Source organism: Castor canadensis, chromosome X, assembly GCF_047511655.1.
Source record: "Castor canadensis chromosome X, mCasCan1.hap1v2, whole genome shotgun sequence".
Classification (NCBI taxonomy): domain Eukaryota; kingdom Metazoa; phylum Chordata; class Mammalia; order Rodentia; family Castoridae; genus Castor; species Castor canadensis.
Window position 1 is genome coordinate 116,378,027 of NC_133405.1, and position 14,477 is coordinate 116,392,503.

The 14,477-nt window shown below is 33.0% G+C and overlaps 1 protein-coding gene across 4 annotated transcripts in view; it reads right to left on the minus strand.

Annotated features, from left to right (window-relative positions):
• Il1rapl1 (interleukin 1 receptor accessory protein like 1) overlaps nucleotides 1–14,477 on the minus strand; it is a 1,357,677-nt gene that overhangs the window by 549,623 nt on the left and 793,577 nt on the right. For all 4 annotated transcript variants that reach the window (XM_074063978.1, XM_074063976.1, XM_074063979.1 and 1 more), the window contains one exon: nucleotides 981–1,167. In XM_074063978.1, coding sequence (XP_073920079.1) covers nucleotides 981–1,167 — 187 coding nt within the window. The remainder of the gene's footprint in view (nucleotides 1–980; nucleotides 1,168–14,477) is intronic.

Here is a 14,477-nt window from a genome sequence, read left to right on the forward strand (position 1 = left end):
AAATCTTTCAACAGTTCCTTTGATGTTCTAAACTCTCCATCACTTACTTTCAAGAATCAAAGTTAAGTCTTACTGAGAGAAGAACATTGCTAATTTTGGAAAAATCCTTGTGAAATTATTTAGGTTTTCTGTTTTGTTTTTGATAATTTTTGAATTCATGAGCAACCATTTATGAAGGCTAAAGTTCTGATACTGACATTTATGGATCTAGTTATTAAAAAGTGCATTTTTTTAAAGTCTTACTTTCAGCAATTTGAGCAAAGCAAATTTACATTAGAAATCTTTAATCCATGGACTAAACATTCTATAGTCTTATTTATAGCATCTATGCTCTGTTTTTGAGTATTTAAAGAATTGATAGATGGCATAAATAAGCTATAAAGCACAATAATTCTTAAATTCTGGTGAACATTAATGATGTGATGGGGAAAAAGGGTTGGATTATTCTCTTTAAATGAATTTTTTGCCTTTTGAAGAATATTAATCTGATACTATTTTTAATGTTATAATTTTTCTCAAGTGTGTTTCTTTAAAATAGGTATGTTTTTATATGAAAAGGACTTGAATATGAATAGCTATGTCCATTAAATTGAATATGCCATTAAAAAGTATTATGTCATTTGATCAGAGAAAGAAAATAAATCTTTATTCTCCTTATTCAGAGACACTGAAATGCTAACGAATATTCAACATAATTCAGTTGCTAAAATTATCAACCTGGACTATAGTAAACTTGAAAATTGTCAATATAACAAAATATAATAATGAGCAAGCTTATTAAATAGACTAATAATGTAAATATTGACTACTATTTTATTTATAAAATATTTTATTTTAAAACTACAATGACTTGCTATAACATAGTAAGACTACCTGAACTATATATTATATCATACCCATTTACTTTTTTATCCCATTTTCTCCAGAATAAGATAAACATTAAACTATTTAAATCTCATAGAAACATCTATAGTCCATACCTTATACCAAAGGATTTCAGGTTCTCTGGCTGGTGGTAAAAAATCCTCTATGTCACGGCATGAAATTTCCTTGCTTTTGCTAAGTTCAGCTTTTTCAAAGTACTTCATTTTGGAATTGTAGCAGAGTCCAGTGTCATTTTCTCCCACTGTCAGTGAGATGGATACTTTCATACAGTATGTGGAGTTCCTGTAACAAAGCATAGTAAACACAGTGACTTTCTGTGAACAAAAAACAAGTGCTGCCAATTCAGAGTGTTTAACTCAGAAAAAAAAAGAAACAGAAATAGTCTATTGATTATTTGTTTCATTTTATGGTATCCTGGATTGTTTCACAGGGCTCTTTCTTGTCACCCAATACTTGGTCCTGTAAAGGATAACTGTGTGCTTATTTTAAAATTTTATTTCTCAGTACAAATTTTTGTTTATACCCAGGGCCAGTTTGAAAAGTTTTCAATAGAGATATTTTTACCTTGGAAAATAAAATAAACAAGGAAAGATTTAGGTGGGGAAGAAAGTTGTGTCTAGGTTTCTGCTAAAATTGGTAAATTCTACAGAGAAGTAGGAAAATGTAAATGAGCTACTAAGTACAATGGAAAGACAAGAAAAATGCTGTTGAACCCTAACAGTATTGGTTGTCTTGGTAAGAGGAAAAGTTATTGATAAGTCTGGACAGAAAATAATCTTATTGAAAAATCATTTTTATCCATTCATATCATTTTGGTTTCAGACCTGGAGTCCAGGCTGTCAAAGAGAAGCATTCTACCATGTTACAGAAAAACAACCTTTTCCTGTTAGATTCTTCTGTGTCAGGTCATTAAATTAGTACTTTGTTTTTTATTTGCTGGATGCTTAATCAACTTTAGAACTTGGAATAGGTGAGAATAAAAATCAAATTCAGAGATAATTTTGAAAGAGATGGTAAGCAAATGAAGTCTCTGTGTAATTTATACTATTTCTGCTTGCTAATTAAGTCTCTATGCATACAATGAGACTGACAGTGTGCAATACAAGGTGCTGGAGAGAGGAAACAAAGAAAAAGAAAAGAATAAAGCATTAGATTCAATGTTTGGTAAGAGGATTCTCATTTGTTAAGTTCCCAACTGCCTGTTCACATTCTTGGCCATTGGAACCCTATATTTCAGTATCATTATTTACTAAATCTATAACATTAGGTGGACCAAAAATATATAGCTTAATTATCCGGTGTTCTACTGAGTTACTAAGAATATTTACAAAATATTAGAAGATTTTTATTGAATATAACATCTCTATATGCTCATAATAACTAGCTTACAAGTAGATCTAAAATACTTAGTAGGTAAAATCATTAATCATTTAAAAATATCAGTTAAAGCCCAAAACAGTCCAAAGAGTATGTATTCAAAGATTTTCCTAGAATGACAAAATATATTTCTTGTTCTCAGTTTCCCAGAATCCAGGAAAAAGATATATAAGCAAACAATAAAATTCAATGGGATATGCAATCCAAACATATATGACCTACCAAAGTGGTATCAAAAAAATAAATAAGAAGGCTTCATAAATGGTGATACTTGCATTGTTTTAAAGAATGAGTTTCTGCTGGGTATTGAGGGGGGGAGCGGGAGGGGGTGGAGTGGGTGGTAAGGGAGGGGGTGGGGGCAGGGGGGAGAAATAAACCAAGCCTTGTATGCACATATGAATAATAAAAGAAAAATGAAAAAAAAAAAAAAAGAATGAGCAAAATTTCAGCAATTCTGAGAAGGAATGTATCAGAGAACAGTATTCACAAAGGCTAGAAGGAATGAAATAAATTTAAGGAACTATAAAATAATGTGTGACTGGAATATATGTTATTTAGTTACAAAGCACTAGAGACTAGAGAGGTTCAAGGATCCAGGCTGTAAGTTACATAAGCTACTTTAAAGAGTTTGGACTTTATGTTGTAGAATAATGAAATTTGGATCTTGAAAAAGGTTTTCAGATTGTAATGAGAAAAATGGATTAGATGGGAAGGAAGACTAAATTCAATATGACAACCTGGAAGGCAACTGCACACATTTAAGAAGAAAAAAATGGTAACCCAAAAAAGGCAATTTACATTGGGACAGGAAGGAGAGGTCATGTTCAAAATATATTTAAGATATTAAATCAATATGACAGCAAGGAAGCAAACAGAGAGGCATGTGAGAAGCAGATTTTTTTCCTTAGTTGATTATATGAAAGATAGAGTCAATCTTTCAGTCTGGAAAATACTGAAAAAGAAATAGCTTTGAGAGAAAATAAACTGTGTTAAATTTTAGCTTAAGCTTCACACTCAAATGAAAAAGATATCCCTTTTTGGACTTGCCAGCAATATTGCTCATGCATTATTTATTAATTTTACTCCAATGCTAACCACAGTATGCTTTTTCCAGGCTCATTGTAAGATATTTTTGTCAGACAAAACTATTGTAAGTTAAACTATTAACTATCTTAACATACATTCAAATATACATGAGAAAATATTTAGATTTTAGAATAACACATATTTGTAGAGCACATTAGAAATTTTAAAGAACAGAGACCTTTCTAGGAAAAAAAAACTCAGTACATTCTAATTTTGAACCTTCCACATAAATCTTTTAAATCCAAGAATCTTAGGTTATCTTTTTCTTCAAACTACTGCCTATTTTTGTTTGTCTGTCATACTGCATCAGATATAAGATGTGGTTTTTATACAGGTTGGGTTAAGAGCAAGAATGCCATAGCCTAATTGTAGGGGTTCAGATTCCAGCATGATCATTCATTTTCAAAAACTAGAGACTGTTACTTGGGTCTCTATGCTTTCTTTTTCTCATTTGTATAAGGAGAAGATAATACTAAAGACCCCATAGGCTGTTGTGGAAATCAACATGTTAAAACCTGCAGAGATATTAGAACTGTACTTATCTTACAGTTGAACACTCAGTAAGTGTTAGATCTTATTATCAGCACTGAGTCCTTTCTTCCAACTTCCTTTATATTTCCACTTTGAGTACAGCCACACAGTGTTTTTTCAGCAGTTAGATTAGAAAATATCACCATGTGATGCCTTAAGTTTTTTGGTATGTAATTAGTGTGAAGTCTTTATATTTTTCATTTGGGATATGAGTGGGCTGGAAAAGAAACACTGAGGTTGAAGGAAAATATGGACTCCCTACTGCCTCTTTCTCTTTTATAAATGCAACTGACCCTTAATCTTCAGAAAGTGGCTCCAGATGGGTGCCTTTAGGTATTTTTATTTTTCTGAATTTCATTCCCTAGTTCTATGAGGTGACTGCTGATTTACAACTGTTTGGTAATGACTGGAATTCAAGACTCCCCAGGATAACACTATTTTCAAATTACTTTCAATATTTTAAAATGTTTACTGTTTCTGTTCATCATGAGGTGCTTTAAAAAGCTAAAAATAAAGTAACATCAACTAATGATACAGTCCTATTTACTGAGACAAGCTTACATGAAGCAAGCAACTTGTGACACATTAATAAACACATGATACCCCTTAGGGGAATTTACACACTCTCAAAGAATGCATTCCACCACCATCTAATTTTATATGACTGCTTTGGCTGTCTACGGTCAGGAAATAATGTGGAGTGGGGGTAAATAGGGCAGGGAGAATGCTCCTACAGGACTTATAGTAAAATCATTAGCACATATTTACTTGGCTTTTATTGTTTATAACAGATGGACTTCAGTCTAGGCTAAAACTTGAATCATGGCTGCTTGCTTCATGACTGATTATAAGATGGTTAGGAAGACAGGAATGCTTACACACAGATAAAACTGAGTTGCTTAAAGCTAAGAGTCAACACCTAATTGTCCTGTCCAGTGAAATAAACATTAATGTGGACTTTAAAGAAAAGATCTAACTGTCTCTGATAAGGGCAACCCTGTGGTACATATCAAGTGCACTCACTGTACTGTGCAAAGAAGTCACATAAAGTTATTTCTTTCAATGACCTGACACTCCAGCAGAGGGTCCCAATGACTAAAGAAGTGACTAAGTTGTCTAAGTTCTATTATCTCATTAGTGGCAGAAATGGGATGAGAACTCACATCTTTAAACTTCCAATTCATTGGTCTGCTCTGTATTCTACTACAATTACTGGGTTAGCACACTTTACTACTTTCTATATGTATCATATATTTAAGATGTATATCCATTTATTTACTGTATTAAATTTATGTAATAATTGTATATATTTAGCATTATTTAAAATAAAAGGAAGTTACCTACCTTTAACTCATGGTTTAACCTTATGAATGTCTTATAGACAAAGGCAGAATATGATCTAGTCTGGACTGTTTTTGAAAATTTAGGTCTTTAAAGTCCTGAAAATCTAATAAGGCTAAAGGGAAGCAAGTGGCAGTTCTTAATGAAATATCATGGTTCTTCATCTCTTTCTACTAACATATAATATTACATATTTATAAAAGGATTGGCTTCTGAAAACACTGGCTTTGAGTTCTGTGTTATAAAGGAAAAGAAAATTCTAACTTGAAATCCAGTGCAAATATTGAGAACTAGCAATTTTGGGGGGATGTAATTAAGAAACCAATATGTGGCATAAAAATAAAAAAATAATTCCTGTAAGTACAGACTCTAAAGTCAGTAGAGTGCACTGACTGTTTCTCAAGAGTGTGTTACTTTGAAAGAGAGGACAATTTTGAATTAGGTGCTAGTAGAGATTCTAAAAGTCATTTGTAAAGAATGACTATTATTGCATAAGTAGAGATCAAGGTATGGAAATTTGGATAGTGCAGACAGGAGGTTAGAAAGAAAATTGTGTGTGGGAGGAAAAATTTTGTATATAGTTGATTAGCTGATAAAGTATATTAAAACCATTTTACACAATGCCTTAGTATAGCACAATTATAATTACTCTGTAATCCACTACTCCTACACATGATAATGTTAATGTTTGGTATCTCTCTTTTCCACTAACAGAATTACCTGCAACATGATTGTTAAAATATATCCTCTAACAGCATCACTAAACACTTGACCTGCATATTATGTTAATTCCCTGGTCCTGGGGGAGAAATAATAACATTTTTGTAATATTTGACAATTTTTTCTCACTTCATGAAGTGCTGTGAAAGCTAGTCAGAGATTTGCTCAATGTTTTTTTTTTTTATTCATATGTGCATACAAGGCTTGGGTCATTTCTCCCCCCTGCCCCCATCCCCTCCCTTACCACCCACTCCGTCCCTTCCCTCTCCCCCTCACCCCCTCAATACCCAGCACAAACTATTTTGCCCTTATTTCTAATTTTGTTGTAGAGAGAGTATAAGCCATAATAGGAAGGAACAAGGGTTTTTGCTGATTGAGATAAGGATAGCTATACAGGGCATTGACTCACATTGATTTCCTGTGCGTGGGTGTTACCTTCTAGGTTAATTCTTTTTGATCTAACGTTTTCTCTAGTTCCTGGTCCCCTTTTACTATTGGCCTCAGTTGCTTTTAAGGTATCTGCTTTAGTTTCTCTGCATTAAGGGCAACAAATGCTAGCTAATTTTTTAGGTGTCTAACCTATCCTCACCCCTCCCATGTGTGCTCTCGCTTTTATCATGTGCTCATAGTCCAATCCCATTGTTGTGTTTGCCCTTGATCTAATGTCCACATATGAGGGAGAACATACGATCTTTGGTCTTTTGGGCCAGGCTAACCTCACTCAGAATGATGTTCTCCAATTCCATCCATTTACTAGCAAATGATAACATTTGCTCAATGTTTTTAATGGATTAAGTTGTCCTATTCTTCTACATTTTATATGGTCTAGTCTAACATTCATTGGTCATTTTTCTTCAAGTCATGATCTTTCTTTTTTATAAAAATAGCAGCACACAATATTTTTGAAGAGACACAAACCTTTGAATAAGGAAAAGAAGTACAGGAAGTCTGAAAGTGTAGTTATTACAGACCTGAGCAGAACTGAACTGTCTAAAAGGTGGTTCTTTAACTATGAATTTGACTATAGGGTCTAATTATTAGATGTGAGAATAAAGTGCTTGGAATAAAAATAATGTCAAGGTTAGATTGTAGAGTTAGTGTCTTAAAGTTTGTTAAGCCTTAAATATAGTTTTATAGTTTATTTCTAATTTTAAAGCCTTCCAGTTTTATTCTTTTTCTTTTATTGTTCCATCAGTCTTTATGGTGATGCCTCAAGAGTGGCCCCTCTCTTCTATCTTATCTTTCTTAAACATACTGCACTTGTAGCTACTAACACTAAATGTGAGATTTGTTTGGATTAGTTTTTCTTTTCAGAAGAGCTCTAAAGGGTCTATTGATTTAGTTGTAGTTGAAATCAGTCCTTGGTGAAAAGATTAGAGTGAAATCATCAAGCAGCTAACACCTAAAAATGCCAGTTTATTGCCTTCTCATTTGAAATTCTACTTTTTTTTTCATTTAAGTGGCAAATTGAGATCCATCTACAGACTTCTGCTAACTATAAGTTTAAAATCATTTTTCTCTTTTGTGGTGTTAAGCAATCAATATAATTTTACAATTTTAATTATTCTAGCCTAATATTCCTGGAATATTAGAATTAAGGAAGCCACAACATATGAAATTTTAATTAGCATTTCTCTGTCTGAGCTGTTTTGGGGTGTAACATTTTTAAACCTCATCTCTGTAGATTCCAAGAGTGATGAAGAGGGAATGAGAGATAAAGAATGACACAGAGAAGAAAATGGAGGCCCTGGAACCTATGTTCACATTCCAAGCAATTTTTTCAGGAAAGCCTATGGCTGACCCCATCAATTTTTATCTATTTTATCCCCTTATTTTCTTCATGGAAATATCAATTTATAATTGTTTATTTCCACCTATTTAGCTGTATCTGCTACTAATAGGTATGCTTCTTATGAAAAATAAGGGAGTAAGCTACATGTTGTTTGAATTCTAATAGGCACATTTTTTAACTGAAGTAAATTTTGTGCAACATCAAATGAACTATTTTAATATATGCAATTAAGTGCCATTATATGCAATTAAGTACATTGATAATGTGAAACCATCACCTCTATCTAGTTTTAAGATATTTTTTTGTCATTCCAAGAAGAAACCTTGTACCAATTAGCAATCATTCTCCATTCTCTTTTCTTACACTCCCTGGAAATCAAACTAATTTTCGTCTGTATATTTCATATAAATGTAAACATACAAATGTGGCCTTTTTATGTCTGGTGTATTTCACTTAGCATAATGTCTAGGTTCATGTATGTTGTGATATGCATCATTTCATTCCTTTATTTTGGCTGAATAATAACCCATTATATGAATAAACTGATGGACATTTGAGGTTGCTTCCATATTTTAGCTCTTGTGAATAATACTTCTATCTATGAACATTCATGTAATATGTAACACTTAAACAAATGTTTAAACTTAAATAAGTTTTTGAGTCTCTGCATTCATCTATTTTGTGTATATACATAAGATTTTAATTCTTGGGTCACATTTGAGGAACTAGAAACAAGCTTTTTAGAAATCTCTCTTAAGTTCTTTCTCTCTTTCTGAACACTCCAATTTCTACTGACACATGGATAATAATCCATTATAGGAATTTGTTCACCGATGGCTTATTAAAGTTGAAGACTCTAGGTCTAATGATCCCCATGAGTGCCTAGTGCATTGCCAAGCATATAGTATTATAGCTCAACAAATATATGTTAAATTAGTGATTAAATGCACTATTAGAGGTTTTATAGCTCTGATTACATTTTCCTCAAACTCCAAACAACTCTCACTTGGACCCTCAGATGAGCTTTTATCCTCTTTTATTTACGCATGTTTGAAATAGCATACTTCTTGACAGAAGATGTGGCAGACAGTGACTTTTGGGGCTCAGAAAAGGCTATAAGACTCCCTGGCACTGAACAGCTACACATAATCACCTGATGAACTAATATCACTGACCACTGCAGTTCATCTTCTAACCATAGTTGTCCTTGATATGAAAGATAAGGTAAAGGAGGATAAATGTGTGAGCCACAATCATGTAAGGTGCAAGTCATGGCTTGCTCTCCATGCTTCACATGGACAGTTTTTACCAAGGTGAATATCATAGTTCTTTTAATGTTAAATCTTACAAATAAAGTAAAACATCTGAACTTCGTGGATAAGTAGTCTAGGATGCAGATGCTCCACTCCCTTGCTTTACAGTGAAAATTCTAGGGAAACCTCCAACAGAGCAAAACAAAAATTATATTGATGCTTAAATAAGGCAGAGACCTATCAAAGTTTGCTGATATATTGTACATTCACAAATAAATTTTTCAGTGTTAATTTGAATTTTAGAATTCTTTCTCTACTGCATATAAACCAAATTTTGAGGACAGAAAACAGGTTTTTTTCCCCACTAATACTTCCCTTTTCTTTTTTTTTTTAATCACATGATCTTGCTAAGTAGCTCAGACTAGCCTCAAACTTTCAATCATCCTGTCTTACCCTCCTGAGTAAGACAATTGTTGTTAAGGTGCCACCATCCCCTTTGAGATAGGGTCTTGCTTTATGCCCAGGCTGTCCTGAGCTGCATTTCCTCCTATTTGTGCTTCCTTGTATAGCTGGGGAGGACGGGTATATACCACTGCACACAGCCACTGGTTGAGATGGGGTTTTTGTGAACTTTTTGCCCAAGCTGGTATCAAATTGCAATTCTCCCACTCTCTGCCTCCCAATTAGCTATGATTACAGACTTGAGCCACTGTGTCCAGCCTCCTAAACATTTATAAATGTCATAATGGTATATGCTTTATTCAGTTTTACTTTGCAGATCAAACAGCAGTCATTTCCTGAGACCCAAGAATGCCTTTGTTTTCCTTGACTTCAAAAGAAAAAATATAAGTAATGAATAAAATGAATTGCAGCAATGACAAATAATCTTCATTGTAAAGAACATTTATATCATGTTCCTAATTATATATTGAAGGCAAATTGAATCATTCCCACTAAATTAATAGAGTTGTGTATCTCCAGACTCTGGGGGCTGGTGTCCTTTCAAAGACACAATGTTTACCAAAACTCATGATGAGAGTTTCACGTAAAGAACAACCCATTTCAATTTTTGAAAAATGGGAGATACATCTAAGTAGACATTTCCCAAAGACAATGTATGCATGGCCAATGGGTATATAAAAATCTTCAAAATCACTAATCATCAAGGAAATGCAAATCAAAACTACAATGAATTATCACCTCATCCCAGTAAGAATGAGTACTATGAAAAAGACTAAAGATATCAAGTGCTGGGAAGAATGTAGAGAAAAGGGACCCATTGTAAACTGCTGTTGGAAATCTAAATTAGTATAGCGATTATGGAAAACAGCATGGAGGTTCCTCACAAAATAAAGATACAATTACCAGATGATCCAACAATCCCACTTTATATATACATATATATATATATCTCTATATATATAGATATATATATAGGTAGATATATATATATATATCCAAAAGGAATGAAATCATTGGGTCAAAGAGACATCTGCACTCCAATGTTCTCTGAAGCACATTCACAAAATTGCCAAAAATGGAAACAATATAGGAGTGCATCAACTGATGAATGGATAAAGGAAATGTGATTTATATATATATGCGTGTGTGTGTGTGAAATAAATCATACACAGAATGATTTCACTCATAAGTAAAAGCTAAGAAACTCGATCTCATAGTAGTTTAGAGTAGAAGAGTAATTACCAGAGGTCAGGAAGAGTAAGCAGATTGGTGAGGGATGGGGAGAGGTTGATAAATACCTACTAAATTGTAGTTAGATAAGAGCAAGAAGCTCTTGGGGTACTATTGAACAGTATGGTAACTGTGGATAACAATAATATACTGTACATTTAATGTTTTAGGAGATAAATATGCTTAATCTCATTTAAATAATACACAATGGGGCTGGGGATATAGTTAGTAGCAAATTAATTGCCTAGCATGCGTAAGGCCCTGGGTTCAATCCCGCATCACTAAATAAATAAATAAACAAATAATACACAATGCATACATGTATCAAACACCACATGGTACATCATTAAAATGTATAATTTTAAGTTTTTATGTAATTTATTAAAAATAAAAGTGTGACCTCTTTGAATTTAGTTCATTTAAAAAGTTGTCCAGTTTGCTCAGACACGGAGAAAACAAGACATCCTATCTGTATCTATGTAAACAAACTATTCCTCACTCAAGAAAGGTTTGGCAGGGCATGGTGATGCAAACATGTAATCTTAGCAGAAGGAGGATTTATGAGAAAGAGGGAAAAACGTGAAGAAGGAAAGGAGAGAGAGAGAGAGAGAGAGAGAGAGAGAGAGAGAGAGAGAGAGAGAGAGAAAGGATTGGAGGATATGGAAATGTAAGCCAGAAGTGTACTCTGAAGAAGAGAATCATGGCCACCTTCCTCATAGCAACAGCTTTGTGCTCTAATTTGAAGATAGCATGAGAGATCTTGCTTACTTTTTTCTACCTCTTCCTCTTGTATCTAATTTTCACCCCATTTTCTCTATCTCTATTTGAGATAGATTTTTTACATTTTTATTAGAATATATTAGTTTTACAAGGGTGTTTCATTGTGACATTTCTATATGTGCTTACAATGTGCCTTGGTTAGATTCACCCCTCCATCAGTGTTTGTCATCCCCCTCCTCACTACTTAAAACAATTTCAAAAGGTTTCATTGTGCTATCTTCATAGAAGTATATAAAGTACATCGACTATATTCACCCTCGCTTATACCCTCCATATACCCTCCCCTCCTCCATACCCACTCTCTGAAAGGACCCATTTTACATTCTTGTCCTTCATTTTTCAAGTGTATATTCCTTGTTCAAAGGGGTTTTGCCATGGGATAGCACCCACAAACATATTGTACTTTAGTCAGATTAACCACTTCTATTACTTTCTCTTTCTCTATTCACCCTTAAATATCTCATCAAAAAGGCATGCAGGTGGCATGCAAAGAAATATAAGAATGATTATATAATTATTATTTATTAGAAGAGCAAGTAGAGTTCTCACTTCTTGAGCATATAAAATTATTTTTTCAGTCAACACATTTATTGAGTACCAACTATATGCCTGACTTGGCTAGGAATAAAATAGTGAATAAGCAAAATACTTGGCTTTATGGACATTGTTCAAAAAACTTTATACAATGCTATTTCACACCCACTGGGATGGCTATTATTAAAAAAATAGGGGGAAACAAGTTTGGCAAAGATGTGGAGATATTAGAACCCTGTGCATTGCTAGTGGAAACTAAAAATGGTGCAGGCTCTATGGAAAATAGTTTGGAAGTTCCTCAAGATATTGAATTTAGAGCCACCAATAATTTCTCTCTCATGTAGGTTCCCAAAAGCAATGAAAACAGTGATTCAAGTGAATACTTGCATGCCATGTTCATAACAGCACTATTCACAGTAGCCAAGAAGCAGAAACAACCCAACAATAAATCAAATGTGGTATATACATATAATAGAATCTTATTTAACATTTAAAGGGAATAAAATTCTAATGCATGTAATCACAAAACTTTATGTTAGGTGGGAATAAAATTCTAATACATGTAATCACAAAACTTTATGTTAAGTAAAATAAGGTAGGCCTAAAAGGAAAAATCCTGTGATTACAGTTACATGAGCTACTTAGAACAAGAAATCACATAGACAAAAGGTAGAATAGAGATTACCAGGGCCTGGGGGAGGAAGAAATGGGAAGTATTTATTTAACAGGTACAGTGTTTCTGTTGGGGATGTTTGAAAATTTTTGGAAATGGATAATGGTGGCAGTTGCACAACATTGTGAATATAATAATTGCTATTAATTTGTGCACTTAAATGGTTAAATATTAAATGATATGTTATATATATTTTATCACAATAAAATATTGTACACTTTAAAGGGCTGAATTATTTAGTATATGTGTTGCATGTTATTAAAGCTATTCTTTTTAACAAATCTTTATATGTATTATCTCTTTTAATCTCCCTCCATGTAATCTCATTTAACCTTTTCATTTTAAAAACAATCTCTATGTTGTGTCTCATATATGTATATCACTGGCCTTGAACTCTAGATTTTTATATGCAGGGGCCTATTTATCATACCTATTTGAAATGTAAAAAAAAAACTTCAAAACAAATGTGTACCACAAATAAATCTTTACTTTTTTCCTAATTATACTCTTATACTATGCTCACTGACAACAACACCTACTCAATTATGCAAATAAAATAATTCGATGTTCTTTAAGACAGGACAGGCTTATCCCAAAGGAACTAACATGAGATGAGTAAGGGAGTACCAAAAACTCAATAATATATTTCAATGGAATATTTTAAAAATCAAATTAATGCAAAAAAATCACAAAGAATAATAAAGACTCATAATAGTTTAGTACACTACTCTGTTGTATATTTATCTGATTAATTATCATGAATTGTTCTTTTGTTGCTATCCTTTCTTTATGTAGGAATACATTTTCTTTTCCAAAGCATATAAGTGCCATGAGACAGGCAGACATGTGCCTTGTTCACCACTTGATCTTATGTACAGGGTTTTCCATTTTCTCTCTCTCTCTCTCTCTCTCTTTCTCTCTCTCTCTGTCTCTGTGTGTGTGTGTATACAGCTTTATTGAGCTTTTTTTCTTTATTGTTGTTATGGATGGGGGTACATTGTGGCATTCACACAGGTTCTTACAATGTATCAAATATATCATACATGAATTCACCTCCTCAACCATTCTCCTTCATTCCCCCTCACGTGATTCCTGGAAAAGATTCAACAGGTATCATTTTTTGCATTTACTAAACTTTTCCCACAAGTGGTCTTAGGGTTGGATTTTTCCAAAAAAGGAGTTTTAGATTCTGGGTTTGAATCACCACTTTCTGTCACTCTATATGAATGAGTGGTAGTGGCTCCTGGTATCAGTAAGCCTCTGGGCCATTTTATTTCTTCTAGCACAATTAGAACCCATTTCCCATATTATATTCTTTTTATTAAACTGTCTGCATTGAAATAGCTTTAACTAATTAGGTCCTGAACAACATGGTAATTAAGGAACAAGTGCATATATGCCTAATTCTCATTATACATAAATTCTTAAAGGTCGTCCATGACATAACAGAGGCAAAAACATTATATGGTTGCTTATTTAGAAATATTACAAATAACACTGTATAAGCAAAGAAATTTTAATAAACTAAGGTACATTTGTATTTTATTTTCTATGATGAAAATGTCTTATTTATATATCCCAAACCAAAAAAGTCAGGAACAGAAATAAACTGAGAATTAGTTCAATTTAAAAACAGAATTAGATTTGGGGGTGGGAGGTGTTTTTTCTATATGATTTAAGTACATTTTGTAATTGGCTTCTTTTCTATTCCTTTCTACAAAATCTTTGTATCAATTCAAATCCATTGTAATTTCTTAGATTTTTCTTACTAGAAAGGAAAGCCATTAATCTTCATCATCTACTATTTGTTAAA